We start from the raw sequence: 27,517 nt of genomic DNA on the forward strand, positions 1-27,517 counted from the left end.
ACACCAGAATTTCAGCAGTGGTCTGTGTGAGTGGATCTGAATAACATTTGGGATGGTCTGGTGGGGCTGCAGGCAGAGCACACAATGCCAAGTGTCCCACCAGCCCCCAAGCAAACTCCAGCGACATTCCAAGGGAGCAGCCTGGTATTTACAACTGATCCAAACTGAAATTCAAATAGGAAAGACCATTCCAGGAAAACAGCCACCTCTGCTTGGCTGCAGTCCTGCTTCCACAGAATTTGCAGACTGCTCTGCCCTGCTCCAGACAGCAAACATTTCTGAGATGAAAACCAAAGGGAAAAGCATGCACCATGAGATCACTGTGTAATGTTAAATGGAAATGGAGTGCTGTTTGTATGGTAACTGCTGGAAGGCTCTGCAGACCTCTGGGAGCTTCTGGCCCCACTCCTGCTCAGGGAAGGGCCATGTATAAAAAGAAAGAATCAGACACCTCCCTGGGCTGTTAAGGTTTGAGCATATCTATCCCTACAGCTCACAGCACCTGACACGAGTCTGGCATTCCCTGGCCATAAAGTTGGGGATCAGGGAATCCTCATGGGAAATGATGATGTCCCAGCCCCTTTTCCAGCAGTACCTTTCCTGCTGGAAAACGCGTCACATATTCTAACTTCAATGTTAATCACAAGTATTGAAACAATGTAAGCATCAGCCTGTGTCAAGTGTTTGCTCCAGTCTCCAACAATTGCTTTTCTACAGCCCAGACATAAAACATCCAGCTTAGATCAGCAAGGGAAGAAATAAACAGAATAAAGATTGAGTCCTTTTCTACATCTAAGTTTCTTCTGGTTGCTCTTTGCCAGAGGACAGGTAGGATTTGCAGGCAGCCTGAGCTCTAACTCAGGTCCCAGGGGCTGCCAGTGCCAGCTGGGTAAGCCAGCCCCTGTCCTGGCACAAGGGTGGGGTTCAGACATCCCTGAACCTGTCCAAAGTCAGAACAGATGTTTCACTGGCCCCTGGGCTCAGGTCAGGGCTGACCAACCTCTCAGCTTCAGATAAGTCATCACCACTTTCCCTTGCATTATGTTCTCTTGTAACAGCTTAATTCTTTCCGAGTTAGCTCTCTTTAACTCTTCTGGAGCAGTCCATATGGATTGGGATACCCAAGCTGCCCTCTAGGACTAATTTAGTCTGGACTGTGAACAGCAAATTGCATATATCACAAAGAAAATCTTGGCATAGTGGTATGGGAATCAATGTAACTATACACTGCGCTATTTCCTGTGCTGTTAGTGGAAAATACCAGACATAACCCATGCATTTTCAGCCTAACACTTACCAAGTAGAGAAGTCAAAGATGACAACACCACCAGTGAAAATAATCTCTTAAGAGATGTGCAATTTGGGCACAAAACTCAGTATCCAGCCACACTGACAGGAAAAGGCAGGTGAAATGCCTTCCTGTAGCCTCATCTCTTTGAGCCTGATACTCTGGGCTGGAAATAAAAGTCTTCTTCTGCTGTATGGCACCAAAGGCTTGGAACCCCACCTGTTCTCTGGACCTCAGCAAGCTGCATCCTTCCCACCTCCAGAGGGGCTGGCCATTGGATTTTGGCTGGCACAAAATGCACATGGAGCCAGGCACGACACAAGAAGGGAGACACAAGGATTCCCCTTGCCTTTTACACTGCATCTAATGCAGAGACGCTAATGCACCTGAGTGTCAAACAGAGAGCAGAGCAGGAAGAGAGACAGCTGGCATTGCCTCTCTTTTCCTTCCTGTCACCCATGACTAGCTTTCTGTCACTCTCTTTCTTAATACACTCTCCAAGACACTTTACGGTAAACGGCACTTTTGAACACTGAGCCAATTCCCCACAATTTGAAAGGCACAAGGTAGCATTTCCATTTCCCACCTGTTCTAAAAATTCCCTGTGGGTCAGTGCTGCTCCTGCTCCTGTGCTGTCCAAAACACAGACCAGCAGCATCTCCTTTTCTCTACAAACCTCCAGCTTCAAATCCAAAAACAGGGAAAGGATGGAGAATAGGACCAAAACCACAACACACCCGTGATCTGTGATTGTGACAAGAAAAAAAAAAAAAAAAAAAAAGGAAAAAAGAAATAATAATAAAAAAAGGCACAAAGAAAGTTGATGAACGATCCTGGGAGGAGCAGCAGCCCCCTCCTATGAGCACACTGCACTGCCATCTTCCCCAGCCTGTTTTATACAGTAATCAAAGGATATTCTGAGCCTCTCAAAATGCCATCAACCCTCATTGAGAATGAAATAGAGCACATCTCCATCGAAGCCTTTACAGCAGTAATCATTGCCACATGCTGGCCTGAACAGGGAGCTTTTACAGACAAAGATGGGTTTTAAAAATAAAATAAAAAAGCCTTCCTAAAATCTGAATAGAAACTTGATGATAATCTCCCAATTTTATTATGCAAGGGGGAAAAGAAACCCATAATTGTGCACTCTTGGTCTCTTAAAGCAAAGAATAGGCTTCTTGATGAAATGCTGAGTTGATTTAGAGCAGGGCTGAGGTTCTGGTGGCAATAATAGTCTAAAAGAACTAACCATCCAGCTGATTTGGATAAAATAATCATTTTTCAACATTCTAAATCTACACTTCATCTGTGCCTCCTCCCACTTCTCCCAACTGCATCTTTTGGAGAGTCTTTTTATAGCTTTGAAAATTATTTTCCCCTCCCCTCCCACAGCATTCAACAAGAAAGACAGACTCTTTACTCTGGCTAACAAAGGGGTGTTTTTTAGGCTGTGCTGGCATTTAGCCCCATTACATCTATGTTTAGAAAGTACAGTATTTAGTGTTTATTTTACTGAGGATGCTCTGTAGTCCTCCTGCCCACCTCGGAGTCCTCCCAACATTATCCCAGGAGTCCCACTGCCCTGGGACACTGAGCCCTCTCCACCTTGGGGGCCAGGCTGGTGTTTAAGGGCCAGCTCCCTGCATCTCTGCCTGGTGCATTTGCAAATCATGCCCCTGTGTATTTTTTTGTTTTTTGGTGCTTTAATTATTTTAAGAAAGCACAAATAGTGTTCCTCACAAATGGATATTTTCCATTAACAATTTCTGCTTCACATCTCGTCACAGAAGGAAAATTTTCTCCCAGCTCTCATAATTATTTCCTGACTCTCAGTCCACTTTTCCATCTACTGAATTATGTAGAGCTGTTTAGCTTGCTGTTTTCCAAGAATGCCTCATCAGTGCAGTGTAAAAATATTTATTACTTACTCTTTTATATCTATTGACTTTTTCTTTTCAGGATAGAAAAGAAAAGGGATCAGCTGTGAGCTCTCTTTGCTGTTAACACAGCCAGCAGCTATTCATGGATCCAGCAGATGCTGCCTGATTTTAAAGCAGTTTATATTAGAGCTCAATGAATTTACATGTCACACATCAAGGATGGATGCAATGTACAAATACAGTCCCAGTGATTCCATCGAGCTTGCAGAAAGTACTGTGAGGTGCTGATTTTGTTATTAATCCATCTGACAATTTGTAGTAGCCAAAATACCATCCAATTCTTTAGGAAAGTCTCTAACTCCTTATGCCTGACTCTGAAGCTATGTGCCTGAATAGAGAAGCCTGAAAGTGACAGAAAATAGCTAAGGCATTAAAAAAGCACTGTCTTAAGGCACTTCCCTGCCAAATCCTGAGTTAATTTGACCATTTGCTCCTGAAAATCAGTTCAGGCTGAGAAGGGTTTACTCCTTGAGAGGTATCACTGATTTCAGCCAGCCTGTCTGCAAAGCAAGAAACTAACTGCCATAAAGCACTGCCAAAGAATTCTCTGGGAAGACCCAGGAATCATCTATTCCATCTGAGTCCTCCACAGGAATTTTCTTCCCTTCTCCTCTAGCAAGCCTAACAAGTTTTAAAAAGGTATTTAAATACCCCTGCTCTAGATACACGTATTTTGTAAGGAGCTTCCTTTTTTATGTAAAATATTAAGACCAAAATAATTTTTCATGTAATATATTTTATAGTGTATTTTTGCCCGCTTATTCTCACTACTTCTTCCCTCTGAGCAATGAAATTAGGCTGACCAGTCTGGGTTCATCTCCTGCTTTTCATGGACAAGGTTGGCCTGGTGCTATCCACACTTCCAACAAAGACTAGAAACAGACCCAGAAGAATTTTCCAGAAGAAAAAAAGTAAAGAGGTAAAAAAAAATACTTGTGATGGTGTGCCAGACACCAACTAAACACTAACAGCTCTTGGGAAGTGCCTAATGCAAAAGGCAGAGCAGAACAGACAGGAGGCTCCTACCTCTGAAATTAAAACTTAGGAAAGCAGAAAATGGGAACTGGAGCTCTTGAAAGGGAGCTTGGTGGACTTTCAGAATTACCCTAAAGGTCTGAATGCAGCCTAAACTCTCCTAGGGACACCCACAAAATGTAGTGTTTAGCAAAAGACATACACAAGGGCCCATACAGACTTCTGTAAGCAATCATGCAGCTGGAAAGAAGCAAGAGAGCAAAAACAGAGTTACTCAGTGTAATCTTCTGAAACACTATGAAATGCTTTGAATCAACGTCTAGTTGGTTTACAAGACCATCTGTTCTGACGTTGGAGATTTTATTGCCTGCCACACTTGCATAAGGAAGTGACGGAAGAAAAAAAAAAAGACTACTAAGATTTTCAGAAAGTTTTTGATCACCTTTTAAGGAGCAGCAATTAAAGAAATGGAATAGAAATAACTAAAGAAGACCACAACCTGACAAACTGCCCTAAGAGGTATCACATTTAGGAGAAGATTTATTCAGACTATTTTTTGGGAAGATGCTGCAGAAGCAGAAAGGTGGCAGACACCACAAACAAACCAAAAAAAAGACCAACATCTGTGTTGTCATCATTTAACAGCAAACATATACAAGTGGTAATATCCTGTTTAGCCTTTTAAGCAGAAGAATCAGAGAATCACAGAATATCCTGAACTAGAAGGGACTCACAAGGATCATCAAGTGCAGCTCCTGGCCCTGCACAAGAATCACACCATGATAACCAGAGGTGTCTGACAGCTGGCAGCTCCTTAGCACAAAAAAGTGCATGGCAGGCAGGAAAAGGATCCAAACCCTGCTGAAGAGTCAGCATTCACTGCCCAGTGAAACTGTGATGTATTTTCCATCCCACCTGATACAATCAAGACAATCTTTCTAAAAGACAAACTCCACCTCAAATAGAATTTCTGCACTTGATACAGAAATTAGAGAGGAGAATGAGACTCTTGTCTCTGCTGTGCCAGAAGGTTGGACAAAATGCTTTTAATAGCTCCATACAGCCTGGAGGCCCCTTCACACACATTTGGGATTAACTTCAAGATGAAGCAGCTGTACTGCCGTCAGTTCCATGTGGCCAGGACACACCTGGAGAAACGACTGGGGCAAGAACACTTAACTGCCTTCTCTTACAGGAAAAAACATGGGCACCAGGTGCTGCTAAAGCCCTGGACACAACAGGAATCATGGTCAAACCACAGTTCCCTCTGATGCCTCACTGTCCCATCTGGGTCGCCACAAACTGATGCCTTGGGAGGGCTGACCTACAACAGAGCTGGAGAATAAAGTAAATATTTTTTAAAAGGCCTTTAGGGCACACCTTGGGCAGGACAAGAGCCAGGGCTACACCCAAGGTGTGCCCCAAATGGTCACAAAATGGATGAGCAGTCTTACACTTGGATGACAAGATCTTACACTTTTATAAGTTTTGGTCCATTTGCATATTGGGATTTAATTGTCCAGTTACAGCTTCAGGTTGTGAAGTCCCATCCTTCTTGTTTTCTCTCTTCAGTCCCCCATTTGTGCTTTTGGGCCTGAAAGTTGTAACCACTGCCCTTGGTCTCCAGCAGGAAAAGGATTTGTTGTGTCCCCCTACTCTGTGAAGAGCTGACTGACACTTCATATGAGGCTCAGAATGTGAAAAAAGTTAAAACTCCAGGCATCACCTCCTGGCTTTGCCAAGAGCTGCACTACCAGACCTGAGGCCATGCCAGGACTGCTGCAGTGTCACACCAGATACTGCTCAGAGAACTGAAAACTGGCTTCCAGTGTCCCACAGTGTGCTTTAGCCAAGCAGGATAGTCTCCATGGACATATGGATTAGACATCTCTGCAAAAAAATTGCTCGACATTTAATTGCAGGGTGGGCAGGTGCTTCCATGATATACAGTGTATGGAATGAAATTCCAGGAACAGTATCAATGAGTAATAAACAGTATAGAGGGTTTTCAGCAGGGATTAGCCGAGGATTTAGAGCTAAAAGCATCATGGGGCACACAGAGTGCTTGCTGTATTAGCATTATCTCTGCACACACAGGACAGCACTGGTTACAAATACCTGAATGAATCATCTAATGGATGTGAATGCAGGACACTCCAGCCCTAGCTGGGGTCCTGTGCTCATGGAAACACTGCCGAGGATCCAGCTTATCTCTCAGAAGCACAGAGCTTCTGAAGCTCTATTTTTCTGGAGTATCTCTAGACAGTGGAAAATAAAAACTGGAAAAAGCCAGAGACAAAATTGCAACTGAAGAGTTTCAGATGCAGTGAAAGAATTCAATTTAGCTTAGGATGGTAATTTTTGTTTAAAAGCTGCAGCAGTCATAGAGTGGACTTCAGAACAGAGGCCACCGTTAAGGGTCAGAGCCTGTGCAGGGCTCTGCTCTCAGCAGCACAGGTAGGTCCCAAGGACATGCCAGCAGGGAGCCAGTGTGGATGTGATGGAAATGCTGAAGCTGTGTCTGAGCCTTGCAGCTTCATAAATCTCTGTAACCCCTGGAGGAAGAAGGATGTGAGACTTCCTCAGGAGCTGGCAACTTCCCAGGAGCTTTCCCTCTCTCCAGTGTTCTATCCACGGGCTGCAGCACTGTGCTTTTAATGCACATAATGCTCTTTTCCTCCCATGAGGGGATTGTTTTACACATGACTCCTCCAGTGGTGCCTCTCCCACCAAGTAGCTGCAAGGATTTAGACCTGAGACCACTGCAGGGAAACTTCAGGGCTTTCCTGAGAAAGTAAGTGCTCCTGTTCTTCCTTCATTCCTTGGCTTCAAAGCCTACGTGGGAGAAGGTTCATTATCTCCTTGCTTCCTTCCCTGCCCACTTCTGTCCCCATGGAGCTGTGCTGCTGGACCATTCAACCAACACTGTCAGCACAGTGTCTTTCATCCTTCCTATCCCTGAAAATGATCTGGAGATCATCTACCTGTTTCCTGTGGGTTTTGCTTCACCAAACTGCCTCACAATCTCCCCACTAAATGCAATTTGCCAGACACAGTGATCACAAACTTCCTAAGCTGTATCCATTTGTTTGGTGTCCATGGCTGCAGCAGCACCATAATGAGTTTGTGCAATAGCAATATGCTACGCTAAACAAACATAAATCAGAGACCATCCAAAGGAAACACTGAGACAGAATCAGACAAGTGCAGATAGAGAGCTCTGACAGCATTTCAGTTCTGTGTGATTCCTGTAGCTGACATCCATCTGCACTGAGCTGTGCACAGCAGATGCACATTTATCTTAAAGCAGCAACTTTGTTATGTTTAAACCAATCTTTGCTAAAAGAATAGTTAACGTACCAAGGAAATGAGTGCTTCACAAAGGCAACAGAATGTATGTGGCTTTCTGCACACGTTGAAACATCACTCTGCAAAGGAAACCAGGAGTGCTGCTTCCACCTTGGCCCTCCCTGACCTCTCTGTCTGGTCTGGGTCAGGCAACTTGGCTCACAAACTGAAAACTTTTGCCAAAGGGTAATTCAAGCTTTGTTTAAATGTTAGATTGCTGTACAATGCCAGAGAAAAATTCCCAGCAACAGGAGTTACTGAGAAGAGGATACAGTCTTCCTACTGTCATTAAATTGAATTGCAAAGCAAAGCTCCCACTGTCTTTAGTGGTAACAAGATCACAGTTTCAAACCAAGATGGGAAATTGTGAGCTGAGGAAAGGAGACGTCATGTCAAGAATGTGATGGAGTCTCTCTGTATGGCAAAAAAAAAGGCCTGGGGTGTCTCTGCAGCTCTGCTGAATTCAAGATCACATGTATGCAAGCAGCTGCAATGGTGTGCTTTGAAGCTGGGCAAAGGCTTTGTGAAAGTTATTTGCATTTTCATATAATAACGCCATCACCACCACCACTAAGAATAAAAATAAATGCCTGTGTTTTCATCCCATGAATATCCCAGTGACCATGCTGGTTGCCCAAATAACACATTGTAAATAAATCTTTAAGAGTATTAACTCCAAGATTTTTACTGGAATTCCCTCAGGTCTAGTGGGCTCCTCAGAGGGGCTGGTACCAAAGACAGAAGGCAAAAGGAGATGTTGGAAAATCAAGTACATTTTTCTACTAAGTGTTTCTCCTTTAAATGTGTCCCAGCTTTTCCAGCCAATTTGGGAATGAGATGAGTATAACACACCCAAGATGTCAGCCCTCCCAGCCCTGTGTTGGTGTAAATGGAATTACTCCACTGTGTCAAACTAAGCTCCAGTGATTTAGCTCCCTGTGACAGTGAGTACCTTCCAAAGGTAACTGCTGTCCTTCCCCTCTTTCCTCAGAAGTTGGCAGGAAGGGAAACAACCTCTCCAGAGAGAGCTAGAAGTAAATCTGACTTATTTCAGATCACCATCAATTAACTCTTGTAGCCACAAAAGGAAGTTTCTCACTTACTGCTAAATCATGCACTGTCCCCACTTCAGTGTCTTTCAGTGCTGCAGGAGAAATGCTACATGAATCCAGACATCTCCAGTTTCCTTGCTTTTAAAACAGTAGCACTTTCCTTCCAAACTGACTATTAAGATCAGATTTGGCTTCCTTGTTCCCAGAAAGCACTGATTTCCTCAGGAGAGGGTAAGGAGCTTCCTGGCTCAGATTATACTCACCTCTTCCACTCACCTCCCCTGACTCACATGCTGAAATCAGCTCACACCTGGCTCTGAATTTGGAACTACCTCAGCTAAGGATAAATGTCCAGAAGGTGTCTAAACTATTGAGGCATAAACACCAGCATTTCCAAGGGACTATACTTAGTATTTAAACCGTGACTTTGGACCAGAAGGAGCCTGGAGAGAAAACAAGTCCCTCATTAGAACACACCTGATGCCTGTGTGAATGCCCTCCCATCAGTGATGCATTTCACCATCTCCTGGTTATGTGAGAAGGGGAACTGAGCTGCTACAAGGCTGAACGGTCCCTACAAGCACAGGGACAGGCAGGGGTCAGACCTGCTGAGGAGGGACATTCCAGAGATGTGACTTAGCTCCTCACCTGCAGTGGGGCACAGACATGTAGGACAGGATTCAACACCCCAGACCTCACACAGCAGGGATGAGTTTGCCCTGTCAGCAGTCAGTGAGAGGGAAAGACACCTCCAGAAATTATTTATCCTACTGTAAATGCCCAAGGTAGGCAGCAATGTTCATCCCTGCTGCTCCAGTAACACGAAATGAGGACTGGGGGAAGAGATCCCAATACTTGGATTGTATTCCTGTCCCTCAGATGGCTGGAGTTCTGTGAGCTGAATTCCCCCTGCACACTCTCTGTGCCTCAGGTCCCCAGGGACAATGAGGAGCATTTCCTCCCCTGACAGGGAGGGAGCAAAGATCAGCCTGCCAACATCTGCCACGTGCTCAGCACAAACACACATTTGGGAAGGGGGCAGTAAAAGCATCACAGGCAAACAGGAAGAGGGGCTGGGCTGCAAATCTGGCTCCAGACACAAAAGCTACATTATCTACATATTCCAGCTGCCCTCAGTGACATCAGTGCCAGCCCTGCCAAGACAACAGGATGGCAGCACCAGGGCTGTGGACTTCCTGGCCACGTCACAGTGCAGATGCAACACTGCCTGACTTCAGGAGCCTCAGCTGTGCCTCCAGGACAGGCAGCCCGAGCTGAGCCTTTGTTCACTCAAGGCTGGGCTATTCATTTAGAATTCACCGGGGCACAGTGAACAGGGAGCCCAGTGACAACATTTTTATAGCCACTCTCCTTACAATGGGAGCTTGTAATTCCCAAGGCAGGGCTGGCCTGTGTTTGATTGGTGTGCTTAAATCTCCACCTGTGCTTTTATAATAACCAATATTTTCTGTCAGAGCTTGCTCTTACCCTGTTGGAATCAATTCTTGTCCTGGAGGTGTAGATGGGAGGAGGAATGTTGAAGGCTTGAGGAACAAGATACTCTTCAGCATCCATCATATCTTCCAGGTCTTCCTCATCAAGAAGATTTTGGAAGAACTTGCTGTCATTTGGGCTTGGGAGCTTCATACGATCATCTCCCTAAACAGATCGTATGGAGAGAGGAAAAACATCAAAAGATGGATTAATTTCCCAAGGAGAGAATTTCAGCCTTCCTAGTGCCCTGGCAGCCAGGCTGCAGGGACCACACATGCTGGTTGGTTTGTTCAAAAGCAATATATCCACATAATTTGTGGGTTTGTTTTGTTGGGTTTTCGTTTGTTTGTTTTTTGTTTTACTGGGAATATGATGATGAAAAGGGAGTAACTGCATGAATCAAGCAAAACCATGTTTTTGGGATTCTTGTGATTGAGCTTTTGTTCTTTCTTCTCTCTTTTTCCCACACAAGATCAGTCTCTGACCCAAGTTCTGACTTATTTTGTGAAATATCTCAGCTATTTAAGCTCAGATAGGAGGGGTAGGGAATTACAAGGGAACTGTCATATCTGGATGTTTGCTTTATTTTAATTTGGACTTTGAGGGACTTAGAGGGTAAATTTCTCTCCTATCCATATGGAAAGTTTTGCAGAATGAGAGAGAGCTGTAAACAACAAAAATCAAACCAGAGAACCACAGTCCCTTGAAATAACACCTACGAGCTTGAGAGGAAAATCCACTCATGGATTTGTGGCACTTGGTTGGTGCCACCAGACATCTCAAAAGGCAGCCCATGCCACAGACACCCATCAGCCACTGGAAACAATGCTAAACTCCACTGGCTGCCTGGAGAGTGGCCTCCCACTCCTCAAGAATTCTTGTGCCAAATGTGGAATCCAGCAGGGAATGATGGGTGCATGCAGACCCAGTGGAAAGCTCAAACTTGGTGCTGATTGCACCGGGGAGGGATGGGGGAGTGCTGATGGCACAGGTACCAGGGCAAGGCAGTGAGCCTAGTTTCACCTCCAGGAGCTCATGTTGTCTGCAAGGAGCACTGGAGAGATGAGACACCCACCAGACCATGCAACAGGGGAGGGAAGAGTGAGGTGGAAATGGAGGAAAGAGGTATTTGGAATAAGGAAACATGTCCTATCTAACAGAGTCATTTACTCAGACTGATTTTTCCAGATTCAGCTGAACTTACAATTTACCACAGCGGGGAATTCCTCATTCAGTGGGGAGTTCATCACTGCAAGAGGAATTCTTCATTCAGCACCACAAGTCCTCTTGACTAGTATTTCACTTTCTAACTATTTCCTTGAGCTGAAGCTGAAGGAGAGCATTCACAGTGTGCAGGAACACACCACGAGTCATCTGGCAGCTCTGCCCAGTGAAATCTAACACCACACTGTGGGACTGGCCCTGGACCCAGCCAGGATACATGAATGATCCTGGCTGTACTTCTGGAGGCTCTTTGATCAGGAATTCTTCTGTGAGTGTGAAGCTGAGGATCATCTGGGTGCACCTCTGCCCTGTGCTCCATGATACCACGGAACAGGTACAGCATGAGGCAGAGCATGATCATTCCCAGGATCAGATTATTCCCTTGCCCTGGTCTCTGGTGTTTCCCCATCACCTCACTTCTAAGTTTGCATTTTCCTTTGAACTGCTCACACGCTGGGCCCTTACCTGAGACCCTTACACTGTGTGGCTGGATCTGAGCTGGAATAAACACACACAGGTCCAGGCTGCCACAGAATAAGGGAAGGACACATGCCTGTACTCAGGCACAGCTCCAGCTACCTGAACTCACCAGGTATCACCCTACTGCCAGAGGGCAGTTTCATGAGATGAAGGATTGGGAAACCTCCAGAGCCCTCAGAGTGTGAGGAGGACAGAGAGGGAAAGCTCCTCCCTAGCATTAGAGGTACCAGTGTGACGCAACCCCCTGTCTTCTAAGAAACTTTCATGTTTAGGCTGTGAAAAGAATCCTGCTTGTGATCTCAGCAGTACAGGGAAAAGACTCAGCCTAATCAGTTTTAGAACCAAGGAAGTGCTTGGTCTAAAAATAGATCCACTGTCGGCTGATGGACAAAATTTGTCCCCGGTTTCATGAGGGAATGCAAAGCACTGAGCAGCTTGTGAAGCCAGAGACTCTGTATGTGCTCATAAACACGAGCCTAGGAAATAAATCTCAGCTTGTGGTATTATTAATATTATTGTTTTTGGGATGCTGACACTGTCCATTCTGCTTCATGCTTCTGTAACAGTGTGGTCACTGTTTGCTTTAGGTTCAAGAGCACCTTGAACTTCAGAAGATTCAAAGGCAATGCCCGTAACAGTTGGGTGCTGCAGACAGAATTCTTTTTCCCACCCCTGTGGTGCTGCAGGGTTGCTTACCTGAATTACCAGGTACCTCTGAGGGTCTCGAGCCATTCTAGAGAATTCAGCAGCCAGCTCCTTGAATTTTGGCCGACTGTCAGCATCAATCATCCAGCCTGGATGAAAGATCAGAAAGAAAAGAGTTAATTGTCAAGGGTGGAAATAATTCCCTTTTTTTAAATGCACAAGTTTGGAGTGCTTGATAGCTCTGGCCCAAAGAAAAGTTGCAATAAGGAACCCAGGAGAATGGGAAGTTAGAATCCTATGATGCAAAAAATGGGAAACACCTGGTTTTGGCCAGACTGGATTGTTCCTTGCTGCATGGAATTTTTCTTAATTTGCTGAGCTCCTCTCTGTCCCAGAGAGAGCAACATCACCTTGCAATTTTCTCTGTCTTGCACACTTAGATCTCAGTATTGACTGACTTTTATTAAGGATGTGTCTCACCAGACGGGACATTTTTGCACTCAACAAAACCCTTGCACAATTTAATTTCCACACCTCCATGAACAGTACAACTGTTCTCAGATGACACTTAATTTACTTCTAGTTGTCCTTTCCTTTTTTTTGGCAGGGCTTTTGTGTACAAAGCAAAAGGAAAAGGAGTACATATGATGGATGAGATGTCTCTATGTTAATCTCACTTAAATTAAGCCAGAAATATCAGAGAGATATTTCTAATTCTTTTTGAATTAGGAGCATAACCTTGGAGGATACTGTCATTAGAGGGCGTATCTTGGAGACAAAAAGTTGGAACAAACCACATGCAGACTTTTTTCCTTTTTTACTAGAGCAAAAATATTCATAGATTCTTGTACTGGACTAAGAACGATAAAAATAATCCTATCTGTAGCATTTCTTCTATTAATTTTACTTTTTATTATTAGTGTTGCAATCATCATTCTTGCTACTAACAATAAAACATTTGTGATTTCTTTCCTCAATATTTGGAATCAGGATTTCTCCTCACAGCCTTCTCGGGCTGGGTATCCATGTGCCATAATTACGTTTAATACTATCTTTTTTACATCAGAATCAATTGTCATGGAAATGACAAGGGTTTACAATAACAATCATACAATTTTGACTTCGTAGCAAGCATATGAGATAACATCTGACAGTAATAAGAAGCTGAGCTAACTCGGCCCTTCATGGCTAACAATTGCAAAATTGCAAAAGATGCGCAGACAGTATTTAAATGGAATTTACAGTATCCTGGGAAGCTTTTGTTTGGCAGCAGCAGCAGCTTGCCCTGTTTTTCCCAGCTCTGTCAGACTACCTATGCAAATGTTCTAAAGCAGTGTCCCTCCCGCAGTGAGCACAGGGGTATGAAAAGCTCCTTACACTTCACCATCACCATATAAACGTCAATGGTGCAGATTGGGGGCTGGGGCAGCCGCTCTCCCTTCTCCAGGAGGTCGGGGATCTCCCGAGTTGGGATCCCGTCGTATGGCTTCCCACCAAAGGTCATCAGCTCCCAGATGGTGACTCCTAGGCACAAGAAAGAGTGTCAGTGTTGGAGGCCACACTACCCAGATCCTCTCACAGCAGAGTATCCTGGCCCAGCTTCTGGGCTGCAGTCACTTCTTCTTCACCTGGTAAAACCCTGAGGTTTGGACAGGAGGAGTTGAGCAAGTGACTACACTGCTTAGCTGCCATCTGGGCTGAAACTGTCACAGTCCACCATCAAAAATCCTGGAAAATGGGGAACCAGCACTTTGTGGTAATCTTTGAAAGCAACTCCCCTCATTTTTATTGGTGTAAGAAACAGCATGAGAGACCTGAGGCCCACGAGAAAGGTCTGAGACAAATGAAGGGTGGTAAAGTAAATGGGCGCAATAACAAAAGAATGCATCACGCTCTTTTATCAAAAAGGGAAATGAACGCCTGATGTACTCTATTATTTTAAGGGGAAAAAGCACAAATGTTCCCTAACTTAGAGCATCAATTTCCCACAAAGGTACAGCACTGAGTACCATTAGGTCATTGGCTGTGCCTTGTAAGCCATTCACAGGCACTGCTACCATTTTTTTCCCCTTAAATCACCTTATGGATTTGAGTTTATGATAGTGCTGTACTGCAAACCCAAGATTCTCTTTTTGAAAAGCCATAGGATTTGGTTTGGCTTCAGAGCTGGAAATAAAGACCATATATCATAAGTAAAGGAATTCGTGCCCAAACAGAATCTTAAATATTGAAAATGCTGCTCTCACACCACTTTGCTTAACTTTTATTTGTATTGCAAAGGTCATTTTAAGCACACCTCAGATCAGTATCTTATTTTGACAACTGTCATGCTAATGTGAAAAGTGATGGGCAAAATTACCCAATGAGTAAACCATATTTATTTCACCCTCACTCATCTCCTTGTTGATATTAAATAACTGTAACTTGTCAGTTGTTTATGGTCTTTTCCTTTCTGATTATAGATGTTCTGACCTTCCTGCATTTAAAATGAATTTCATAAATGAAGGCATATTTTTTTCCTGAGTGATCCAGGGTATACAGAATTTGAAGAGAAAGAGCAGCTCTACAAGATCAATTGAACTCTCCCAGGCTTTTTTCAGCTCACTAGAAGAGGGCAGCTACCCAGCCACAGCAAACAGTGTCTTTTGCTGCTACCCACAGGTAAAAGTGAGTAATGAATAGAGCTGAACACCCTTTTGGTTCAAAATTGTATGGCAACAGGAAATGCAAATAGGACTCCACAGCCCCAGACACTGCTGCAAATTTCCATTGGCAAAGGTATAGATGATTTTATTAGTGATAACTGCACCAGATAAACAGGCAGAGAGCTCAGCAGTTGTGGCAAACAGCTCATCAGAATAACCATTAGCAACACCGAACGAACACCTCATTTCTCAAATATGACTTTTTCTCTGTGTGTGTAGCTCACCAATTCCCAAGTTATCTGTGAAATTAAATAGAGTTTGTTCTAGTTAGCTTGGAGAGCTGGTGTCTCCCTTTTCTTCCTCTTGCCATATTTGCTCTGTATTATGACAAATTCCCTTTTATCTGACTCTAGGTAGAGAAAGTCCCATAAGCCTGAAAATGTTTTTTGACATTCATGGCTTTTAGAGTTGAGCTTTTCAAAGACTGCCGAAAATTGTGTCCTGCAGCTGTATTTTTATGAATCTGTGGCTAAGCTGAAAGAGGTCTTCTTCTGTCATAATAATCAGCCCAACTGCTACCAGACCAGACCTCGAGGCACTCACCCCAGTGGGGAACATCATGATAATATTTTTTCAGTGAGCAGGGAAGTAACACAGGAAAGAGTAACAATTGCTGCTTAGAGTTACACATTTAAAGGCAAAAAAAAAAAGCCCTGAAGAGCAAACGCCTCTGGAATTAACTCCTTTGAGAAAAGATACTTTAACACACTAACACAATTTGGTTTAATGCTTTTAAAAGACACAACTTTTTAAACTAATCACGTGAAGATTTACCATAGCTCCACACATCACTCTGGTGGGTAAATTTCCTGTAGTGTATGCACTCCAGAGCCATCCACTTAATTGGCATCTAGGGAAGGACAAGAGAAACGTAACCTTAGAAATACATTATTAAAACAATACAAACAGATCCTGTATGCAGACAACTTTCTCCTCAGAGGAAATGGCTGTTCCTGCCCTCTAGAAATGGGGCTGTGCCTCATAAAACTTGGAGGTGAGAAAGATGAACCAGTTACCTGCAGAACTTCTGATATTTACTGATTCACAGTAGTGGAACAACTCATGTTTTCATCAAACCTGGGTAAAGAGGGACCAGCACAAAAGTTGCATATAATTCCCCTAAATTGGAAGCGCAGCAGAGAAGGTGGAATGCAGCAGCTTTTCCTTAGCAGTTTGCAATCTCTACAATCTGAGATCTCTATCTGCTATCTCAAACTGTTCTCTAATGAGGCCAGGTTTACAACACGGTGACCTCACCATCATCCTCACGGCAAACAGACAATAAGGAGAATTGGCAGTGCTCTATTGTGAACTCCTAATATTTGTTAGAAATGCAGCCATGCCAGCTCTGTGTGTCAGCACTGCAGGGAGCAAAGCTGCTCCCCAGACAAGTCAGCAGCCTCAGTGAATCACCCTCGGGGTGAGCTCATCTCTTCTGCCAGAGAAGGGTGTGCAGGCAGAGCTAATCTCATTCCTGCATTCCAGCTCACCTTCTGGATTGCTGTTAGAATGGGATTCAAGGTGTTTCCCATTCCTGAGCAGGAACAGCCTCACAGTCCATGAATTTCTGATGGACAAACACTTAGGGGATTTTTACCTGGCAGAGATTTGTATGGGTTGCCTCCAGTTTGGAACTATGGGAGAGGTTCTGGAATAAACCAAAGGGATGAGTAACTGCAGGCAAAATCTGAACAGATGGTGGGTGTAAAAGCAGAGGATGTGTCTTCATTCTAACCCTTATGAAACTGCCTTCCATGAAGTTCACTAATGAGCACAACCTATGGAGTTATGGCAAAAATAGCAGCTTGGAATAAAGGCTGCCTTAACTCTTGCAAAGACAGTTCCTCCTCCCCCACTAAACTCTGCAGAAGTGCACTGCTTTCCTTTCCACTGTGTCCCAGATGTAAGCAGTTGCTGAAGGAGCAAAGCTCCCTTGTTCCTTAGGGGATAACTCAGGTGGGAAGTGATTCAGGAGGCCCCTAGTCCCACCTCAGGTTCACAGCTGAAGAGATCAAGTTACTCAGAGATTTCTGCAGTCTGGACTTGAAAACCTTCAAGGATGGAAACTGCAGCACCTCTATTGAAAACCACTGGATTGTCCAGTCTGAACCTCCCTCAGCATGCTCTCAATACAGCATGATGTCTTTTGGATTTCCCAGGATGCTTTTCTGGACCTGGGAAGTGATACATCTGACATAAATCCTGCTCCAGAGCTCTCCAAAGCAGGGTAACAAGTCCAAGACACAGCTGCCAGGGAACAGGTGGTTTGCAAGGATCAGCTCTTTTTCTGTCATTCACTGTCAGATGGAGGGAAGAGGCCGAGGGGTTACAGAGGAGAAGATTACAGAAATGAAGGAACCAGGGAAAGCTGCCAAACCCCCACCTTCCCTGCCAGGAGGTCTCTTTCCACGGGGAAATGGGAAAGCACTGGTGGCTCCTCTCAAGCTCTTCACCTCCCTGAGCTGCCCAGGTGATCCCAGGGCAGCAGCTCATCCCAGAGAACAGCACACACTGGCAACAGCTGCTTGTCCCAGACAAGGGCAGGAGTGAGCACAAAAAACCACAGAGAGCAAGAAGACAGAAAACAAACCGAACATCCAGGAAAAGGAGAGACAGGTGATGCAAATTCCTTTGGGATTCTGTGACAGATTGAAATGGGGAATTTCAAGATGTTTAGGGAACAGCCAGAAGCACCACGCACTTAGTGCTTTCTAAATTTTATCATGCATTAATCTGAAATTGGCAGAAATGAGGTAAGGCACTACATGGCCATGGTGTGGTTTGCTGGAAAGGAATAGGGAAAAAATGTCTGGTTTCAAAATGATCCTTAAGCTGGCTCATAGTGGCCTGGTATTGAAGAGGTGGACGCAAGACATAACATACACAGGCTCTTCCAATGGGATAGAAGAGCTAAATTCTTGTGTTCTCTGTGGCCTTCCCTTTTGTTTTCACAAAAATTACTTGTCTGGGAAAATGGGACTGCATGGTATTGAGGTGTGTACTGGCCAGGGAAAGAGGCTGGGCCCCAGAACATCCATCACTCACCGAACCAAAGTATTCATAACAACACACAAACTGGAGCACGTGGAAAAAACCGAATTCTGAGTGTGAAAAGTGCTCATGCAATTATGCTTCAGTGCCTGGAGAAGCTCACTGTGCAAAACCTGAGCAGCTTTTACAACACAGCTCCTGTGCAAGGCAGGGCTTTGCTCAGTCTCTGACAGACTCCCTTCCACAGCCACAGTCCCACGGGGACACAGTGACCTAAGGAGTAACCTGGGGAGGTTTGTCACAGCATGGCAGATTTACTGCCAGACATGTTCAGCACTCACCTTTCCCCCATCAGCATTATACTCCTTTTCATCCCCTTCCAAAAGCCTGGCCAAGCCAAAGTCAGTGATTTTCACGTGGTTTGGTGATTTCACCAGGACATTTCGGGCTGCCAGGTCCCGGTGGACGAGTCTCCTCTCTTCCAGGTACATCATTCCCTGAAGGAATAACAACAGGACAATAATGCTAATAAGTACCACATGGCTTTTGAGAGGTAACTTTCACTGGTGACATGTCAAATGGCTGGTTCAATTGTGAGTATTTACAAAGAGAAAATGGCCTAGAGGGCTGAAGTTGAACATTGCTCTTCCCCTGAGCAGCAGGCAGGATTAGATGACCTTGAGTTACTCCAGTAGGGATGATTCTATAAGATTCAATTACCAAAGGGAAAAAACCCAACAGAGTAACACAGAGATAACTCTTTAGCTTCAGCAGGCTTAAAATCTGGAAATGTGAGACAAAGAAAAGAAATATTATAGTCCTTATTCTTCAGACAGGAAATCTGATGACCATAAAAAATAATCAATTTAGCCAACCCCCCCCCAGAAATTAGGCCATACTGGGAAACAATCCCAGCTCTGCTACATTCCAGACAAGTGTCTTTAATTCAAGATAAAGATTCTTGCCCCTCTTCAAATGGTTTTTAAGTTGGTCACAAATTTTCACTATCCTCAGTGGATTAGAAGGAAAACAATTCTTTATTCCAAGTGCTGCAACTCCCTCACCTTTTCACTCCCTTAAAATATTGCCTGTAGTATTATAATGAGGCATTAGATCAATGGCCCTTTTTTTTATGAGCATATATATTCTGTTAGAAGTATATTCTGTTAACAAGCCCATCCAGCTGCCTTTAAAGATAAGGTAACATATACTCAAACTGCCTGGCCTTAACCTTATTCTTATTCTGATGGGAGACTAACCAGCTACCATCAGTATGGAAATTTGCACCACGCTTTGTGACACCGAGATCAACACCAAAGCTTGGTCTTATTAATTATATCACACACTAAGGATAGTTGGGCAGGGTTACAAGCCTGTAATTTCATTAAAAGGCATTTATAACATTAACCACTGTTATTAGAACTTAGAGATGAAATCACATACTTGACAATTGCCTTTAAGGTACCTCTTAATATATTAGCTCTGTATTATATATATGATAATTTTTAAGAAATCATTGCTGAATGCCAAAGAGATCATATTATCCCATAATACAGATGATAATTCAGAGTGTCACATGTAGAGATTAAAATAACCAGATTACTCAGTGCCAGGGGCCAGATTTTATCTCCCCTTCACAGCCTGAGGAGCTCACAGGTACCAGACCCCACACAAGCTGCCTCCTGTGGTCTCTGCACCCAGCCCTGGCTCAGGCTGCCCAGAGAAGCTGTGGCTGCCCCTGGATCCCTGCAAGTGTCCAAGGCCAGGCTGGATGGGGCTTGGAGCAGCCTGGGATAGTGGAAGGTGTCCCTGCCCATGGCACATGGATGGGCTTTCAGGTCCTCTCCACCTCTAAGATTCTAGGAAAGTGGATGTCTTTACGAAAAAAAAAAAAAAAATCATCAAATGGAGTCCTAGACTGGTTTTAGATGAAAAATTTCAGTGCAAACACCAATAAAAGCTTTGAAAATATGTTTGGCATAAACTCTATTTCATGCAGACACATGAAGGGGTTTTGAAAGAGGACACAGGGACTCACTGGCATAAAGCAACTGAAGTTATACTTTAGAAGCACTGCTAGTTAAAGCAAATACACCCTCTTGCCAAGTGCAAAGCAATACTTCTGGCTTTTGACCATCAGAATTACAAGTCTTTAAAAGAATAATTTTTTTACAGCAATGTTTTTTGACATCGAATTAAAACCACTAGGAAAAAAAGACAAATCTCATGGGCTAAACAATTGTGAGTCACATAAGAATCACACTGTGGTACCAGTTGATGAGGGAATTCTGCTGGCATCAGAAGATATCAGGCCCAAATGAAATTATAATCTTTAATAGATTAACTAGTTAATGATGGCAGGAATGGATGGTAAGATGTGCAAAAACATCCTTCATTGAAAGTATTACACCAAATCCTTAACTACGCCTCTTTGGTCTTATTTTGCTGTCACTAATTTCAAGCATTTTTTTTAAACCTGTAGGTTTAGGACATTTCACTATTTATTCTATTCACCCACATCCATTTATTCCAATCTTGTGCTGTTATTTCATACCATTCTAGGAAAATTCTATTGTATTCTCTCAGGAACTAGAAAAATGCACAATCACCAACACCTTGCCTTGCTCCTCAGCAATACCACAGAGCTGGTTTTCTTTTCTGTCCAGAAATAACTGCCTGGGCATCATGACACTTACAGTTTGCTTCAGCTCTTGTTGTCAAACAACTTTCTCAGGGCTGTCTCCCACCTGTGTTATCCAAAAGCTAAAAGCAGCCCCTGTAGGGTTGGGTGGCAGCTACAGAATCCTCTGCAGAGCCCGTGCTCTGGAGAAATGGAAATCCTCTGGGGAATGCCCAGTGAAAACATGTTTGATTCTCCTGATAGCCCATCAACAAGCTTTAAATGTGGGTGGCAGAAGTATAAATGAAAAGGTATAAGTGTATATATTTTCAATAAATGAGATTATCCCAGGGGAAGGGAAAGCATCTAAAAAAGGGAATCCTGCAGAATTCACTGCAGCAATACTGTCTAAACATATATTCTGCAGAGAACCACTATCTGAAGACATTTTTGAATCTGGCAGGAAAAAAAAAAGCTCTATATGAATCTTTAATCTTTTCATATGATACAAAAGTATGATAAAAATACACAGCTGGTGGCATCTCCAACCAAAAACCCATGAGAGAATTTTATTAAGGAGGACGTTTTGTGAGTTGAACAGACTAAAAGTTACCTGTTAAGAGCTAAGAAAAAAGATCTTTCACAATTTTATTAAGGAGCGTTTATAAGTTCTCTGGCAATGTGTTGGTTTTGGAATGGTCACTTCAGGCACAGTCAGGTTTGCTCTTTTCACAAGAAAAATATCAGCCCTGAAAATGAGAAAGTGTGCTGGCTGGTAACAAACTGAAGTGGGACAGTGGAAAGGAGACTTTTTGGGAAAAAATCCACGGGACAAAAGAAGACAATGATCTGGGACAACTTTCTGATCTTTCCAAGTGCTGAACATCCGTGTAGAAAACATCAAATTAGGTTCAGGAAGTATTGGGATTTCCTGTGCTGTAGAAGTATCACCAGTAGGCTGGTGGAGGAAATAGGAGAATAAAAAAAAATTTAAAAAAGGAAAATGAGGTTTTTCTGGCAAATCACAGGTTTGTCCCCTGAGATCTGCCTTGAAAGCTGTGGCCATAATTTGCTGTTCCCTTACTTTATTATATCCAGTGTTGCTTTCTGCTGCTGCTGTAGTTTGCCTCCCAGTTTCTGAGGGCAGCTTTCGAGCACAGCCTCCATTTGTAGAGCTCAGACTGTAAGAGGGACAAGCACAGACTATTTCAAACACTGTCATTTGATTTCCTTCACTTCTCTGGACTTTTTGGAGTCCCACCTCTGTGCTGAGGATACTTCTGGATTTGTTTCCAAAGTGGCAGCTACTGGTGCATGGAATGCCCAGCTCTGAACTGCATGAGTCTTGCCTGAGAGCTCTTGCCCTCAGGGGTCTGGATTTCATCTCCAGAAAAAAGATATTCATTACTCAGGACAGAATTCAAAGAGGTGTGTAAGTCATTAAGTGCCAAGTCCCTCTGGGATAATTGCTAGAGATGAACTGAAGTGTGTTGAATCACCAGCTGAAGTTGAACATATGTCTTCTGTCTTGCACGACGCATGACATCATTTTGCAAGAACAAATCAAATTCAAAAAGTAAATACAAAGACCTTCACCTGCCCCAAGATCTTCAGCAATACCAGCCCATAGCAAACCTCCTACAAACACTTTTCTTCAGTGTGACTGTGGTTGTTGTCTACACTAAAGATAATTATTTCCCTAAATTGAGGGCATGTTGATCATATCTCACCCTGGAATTAAGAGCAGCCTGTCTTTCTTTAATAATAACTTCCACCCACCAAAGCCAGCACACATGGTAGATTCATCAAACTCATTCTTCACGGAGGTACACGAAGGAAGAAAATTTCATGTCCAACTCAATTCTCCTGGAGAGTAATCTGCAGCCTTGGAGACTGCTCTCTTACCATCCTAATAACTCAAGGCTTGCTTAATAACGTGAATCACTGCAGAAAGCCTCAAATGATCATCTTTTCCCCTGCATACCCCATGGAAAAGGTGTAATTTTGCCTGGGGCTAAATACACTTTCAAGGAAAACACTGTGCCCTTTGTTGTCAGGAGCAACCACACTCGTGCAGGTTCCTCCAGAGAGAGCTGTGGGAGAGAGAGACTGAAATGACCTCAGCTGCAGAGGTGTGATGTCCTGTGTGGGCTGGCTGGCAGCTGCCACTGCAGGTCACCCTCACAGCCAAGGACAGGGGAGGGGGATGCCACCAGCCCGAGCTAGGGACTCACACCTCCTGCTAAGCACAGCAGCCACCTGCCAAGGATTCCTGAAAATGTCTGCTATTGGGATTGAGAGACACAGGACCACTGAGGGACAGCGTAAAAATCTGATTTATTGCTCTTTATCAGTCTCACAAGAGGGTGAGAACATCCTCACATCAGAAGCTGTAGTATCTCTAGTTACCATGCCTTATATAGGTTTATTAGCCCATAAACTACTGTCACAAAGTTAGTTAGTGCCTTTTACACCAATCATTAATTGCTTGTCTCACATGCTTTTGCTGCAGTGCATATAGTCTTAACCAATCATACAGTGCCTCTCAAACTTACATTCCTACACCTTAAAACTTCTTACTAGCTCTAGAACAAGTTCTCTTGCTAAACTTTAAAACCTTCCACTACCTAGCTTAACATGCTTCTCCTTAAACTACAAATCCCCATTCTTGCTTCATGTCTCTAAATTTGGAAGTCTCTTCCAAGGTCTTAGATCAAACCCTGTAATTATTTCTATGTCTGGGCCTGTATTCACAAGGTTTTGGGAGCTTTCTGTGCCTCGATTTCCCACAGTCTGGAGTTCTGCCAGCCCTGGTGAGGCTGGCAAGGGAGAAGCAGTCCTGCATCCTGTGCTGTCTGTAAGCCCAAATATTTAGGAGTTCAATTCAATTACAGGGGGTGAGTTAATTTCTCTTTGGTAAAGGGCAGATGAAGAAAGCTTATATGATAGTAATGCATTTCTTCCCATCTCCTGCTCATTTGACAAGCTCTCTCAACTTTTCACTTCTGTCCAGTCTAAGTTTGAAGCAATGTGCTATTTATGTGTAGCAAGCTGTATCTCAGGGTAAAAGTGCTTTAATCTCCAGCTGGCCATCTTCAGATGCACTTAGGATCCAAAGTTGATATAACTACCTGGATTTGCCTACTGTTGCCTTGTCCTGTGCAGCTGAGCAGGACCAGATTACAGAAACTCAGCCAGCTCTGCCATCTGAGCAGAGAGGACACTGCTGATAACAGCGTTTTCCTCACAGCCCTGCTGTCACTCTGCTAAAGCTTTTCAAGACTGAACAGTTCACAGTTCACAGAAGAAAGATCAAGACTCTGTATTTGACTCAAGAGAGGGGATTCCAGTGCAGCTGCGTTATTGCCCCTCTGGAAAGGCAACCAGTGAAAACCCAACTCCTGCCCAGGTAATCTGAGCTGGTCCTGCTGGGAAAAGAGCAGTGATACTTTGAACACAGGTCCATCTTACATCTCCCCACTTGTGGCTCACCCAGAAGTGCACACTCTGTCTCCTCACATGTGCTCTGGCTCAGCTGAAGCACAAAACTGGGATGAGTTAACTTCATACCAACCTCAAGGGGACACACACTACCTGTGGCAATATAAAAGTGCCAGTTGCACATCAAAAGAGCAAAAAAAAAATATATTTGCTTTGCATCATGTGGCAGCTGTAGTTTTTTTGTTCCAGAAACAGGAGTCCAAAAGCCTGATTTACTGCACTGCTAAACTCCATCCCAGGACACAAAATAGTGATGCTGCTAAAGCACAACAGGTTGAAAGCAACTCAAGATGCCAAAGTGAAGGGAAAGAGGCTATGAGACTGATTAGATGAGAATTACAGGAAAAAATGCAGTCTCTTCCAGAATGACAGGTGATTCATAAAGGGAGAAAGAGTGGAAAGAAATGAGAGGAGAAGCAATTTCATAAGCTTATGACATTTCAATACCTAATTGACTGGACTGAGCAGACATTTTGATGGGCCCAGACCCACTCCAATCCTAAATTAACATCTCAGGAATGTCATCTCACCCCCTCACGGCACAAGTAAGTGGGTCACTGCTGAATTGATTGGTTCTCAATTCTGAGCTTGTGGAGCCCTTGAAATAAAGCTCTTCACCCTGGGTAGTGCTGAAGCTCCTTGGGCAACACCAGAAGGGGAGTTTGTTCCACTGCATCATCAAACACTTCCTTTGTCTGAATTCCTGTGGAAAGATGAGTTGTCTCCCAGGCTCCCTCAAATTATGCAGCTTTCTGGATTAGGTGATGCTGAATATAAAGGGTTTGTGAAGCACCTCACATTCTTCTGATGGAAGGTGTTACATAAATATATTAAGCAGCACAAGCAATGAGATGCAGAGCAGGTGTTTGTTTCAATACTGGCCATACTGGATGTGGCTCTGAGTTCTGGGCCCACCTGCAGCCACAGCTGTGCAAAGTTCATTCCCAAGCAGGAGACTCCTGAGGGAGGGAGCTGTGGAGTTGTGTCTAATCTCCATTCTGCAATTAACTCAGGCACTTTCTTAAGACAAGGTGCTCTCCTATGCCAGCTCCATGCAGTGGGCAAACTGGGTCATGCTGGTTGTGTCACCCCTTCCCCTGGAGCAGGTGTCCCAGCCTCCTGGGCTGTGTGGACAGACCCTATTCCTCTCCCTCATTCCCAAAGAGCTCAAAAGGCCAGGGATGTTCTCCTGTTAGCTCTGAAGAAAACCACAGCACAGGACTCTGCAGCCCAAAGAGGAGAGAGAAACTGCAGCTTGTATCTTCAAACAAGTGCATCTCCACTGCACTTTGTGCAGTTCTGGCTGCAACTGCACCAACACCACCCTTTTCTGTGAGAGAGGCCTTTAAACAAGAACTAACTGCCTAAATAACAAACTTATTACTGCAAAACTCTCCTTGCCGGGCAGTAACATTTACTGCAAAGTGACTGCAGTTCAGAGACTGGCAGGATCACAGTCCTCATGGCAAAGGCTCTTTCAAATTGCTGTTTCAAAAGCAAATGGACAAAGATCTGTGCTCCACATGCCAGCAGGAGGAACAGACCTGTCTGCTGATTTGGGGAGGGCTCAGAGGCTTCAGGTTTCAGCTCCCAGTGGATCACGCACTCCTGGAAAGTGTTTGATGCTTTTCAAAGTGGCAGCTAAAGAGAGGTATCAATCTGAACAGGCTTTGTGAATGCCATTCTGCTCCCTTACATTAATTGCTTCACTTAGAGGAGCTCCAGCTCCTTCCTCTGAAGCGGCAGAAAGGCTAAAAGCAGCGTATAAAGGAGTTCCCAATGCAGCTGTAATGGGGGAGCTGTGACCAGTGCTTTCCTGATCCTGTAGCTCCAAACTGCCCACCAGGGAGATCACTTGGCTTTCCTGGAAGGGAGCCCACAGCAGCAAATCTGAACAATGGGCTCCTTCTCCCCCACCCAGCCACTGACCTCTTGCCAATGCAATTACAGTCAGGAGAGTGTATTGTGCACTGCATTCAGCCTCTCCAAGAAAGTGTATTTAAAATGGATTACTTCTGCTCCTTAGGCAGGCAATCAATAGAGATGTGGACTGCAATAAGTACAGAGATGTCTGTGGGCTGCAGCACTTATCCTCTGTGTCTCTTCAGAAATTAATTAAAAATCAATGAAGTGTGCAGCCTATTAATAAGGAACCTCCAGATTAACAGATACAAGCACAGCCCCAGTGCAAACACTGGAAACTCTCCAGCACTCCAAAGCTTACCACAGAGCCTGACCTTTCATGGCCATGCCCTGCACCTGACTGAACTGCAATATCCCCAACTTTATGCACCCTTAACTAATTACCTGCTGTGTGTTTCAAGTCAGCTGAACAGGAGGAACTGGGGGAAGCATTGAGAGCCTTCAGAATTTCTTTGCTGGCCTACTAGGAAATGAACTTAGGGCAAAGCAAAGCCACCTGTGTGAAGGTGGGATCCAGCAAACCTCTAACAGAGGGATGAGCCCAATGTCTTCTCTTAATTACAGACTTGTTTTAGACAGCTTTCCTGGGAAATGATTCCTGATCCTGTAGCAGATAATTTTCTCCTGGAAACGTGCTGATAAACTGAAAGTTTTCCAGTATTCATCTTACCTAGTGGCATGTTATGATAATAAAATATGTGACAGAAGAGGTCTTTCCTGCACCCTGTGTACTTGGCTGCTTTGGTGGAGACAGTGTTTTTGGAGAGCTGAAATGACTCTCCCCTTCTCTTGGGCAGTGCCCACGGAGCAGACAGGGAACACTGTGGTGGCAGGATATTTTGTGTTCAGACAAAAATCCCACAGGAAGAGCCCACAACAGCTCCTTGCTTTGCAAAAGGCAAATATGTACAGAACTCCATGGATCCCTCTGAATCACTTGAGAGGTGAAATTTTCTACCTCAACACATATGTTTCTTAGGGCACTTTCAGTCCAATTAATTGCTGTTAGCACTATCCTGTGTCCTCATTAAACTAAGCATGGAGGATTTTGTTTTCTTTCTGAGCAAGCAGCATGACTGGGGCAGAATTTCTGCTGTAGGCACCTTGATTTGAAAGATGCCCCTGAAGCTCACGCACCTTCAGGACTCTGCATTTTCACCCCTTTTAAACTGACCATTTCAGGGTAAATAGGGAAACAAGAGGACAATGGAAGAAGTACTTTCAGAAACCACCAAGTTTCCCAAGCTATTCCAGTGCCAGGGCTACCAGGCTCTGCAGGAGAGAAGTCGAAAAAGGGCAGATTTACCCTCTCCCTCCCCTCTTTTCTT

The 27,517-nt window shown here is 44.1% G+C and overlaps 1 protein-coding gene across 1 annotated transcript in view; it reads right to left on the reverse strand.

Annotated features, from left to right (window-relative positions):
* Positions 1–27,517, reverse strand: part of ERBB4 (erb-b2 receptor tyrosine kinase 4) — a 376,355-nt gene that overhangs the window by 7,346 nt on the left and 341,492 nt on the right. Inside the window, exons 21-25 of the mRNA XM_066322426.1 lie at positions 18,487–18,642; positions 15,929–16,004; positions 13,827–13,973; positions 12,501–12,598; positions 10,095–10,265 (exon numbers count right to left, since the gene is read on the reverse strand). Coding sequence (XP_066178523.1) covers positions 10,095–10,265; positions 12,501–12,598; positions 13,827–13,973; positions 15,929–16,004; positions 18,487–18,642 — 648 coding nt within the window. The remainder of the gene's footprint in view (positions 1–10,094; positions 10,266–12,500; positions 12,599–13,826; positions 13,974–15,928; positions 16,005–18,486; positions 18,643–27,517) is intronic.

The sequence above is a fragment of the Sylvia atricapilla genome, chromosome 7 (assembly GCF_009819655.1).
Source record: "Sylvia atricapilla isolate bSylAtr1 chromosome 7, bSylAtr1.pri, whole genome shotgun sequence".
Lineage (NCBI taxonomy): Eukaryota > Metazoa > Chordata > Aves > Passeriformes > Sylviidae > Sylvia > Sylvia atricapilla.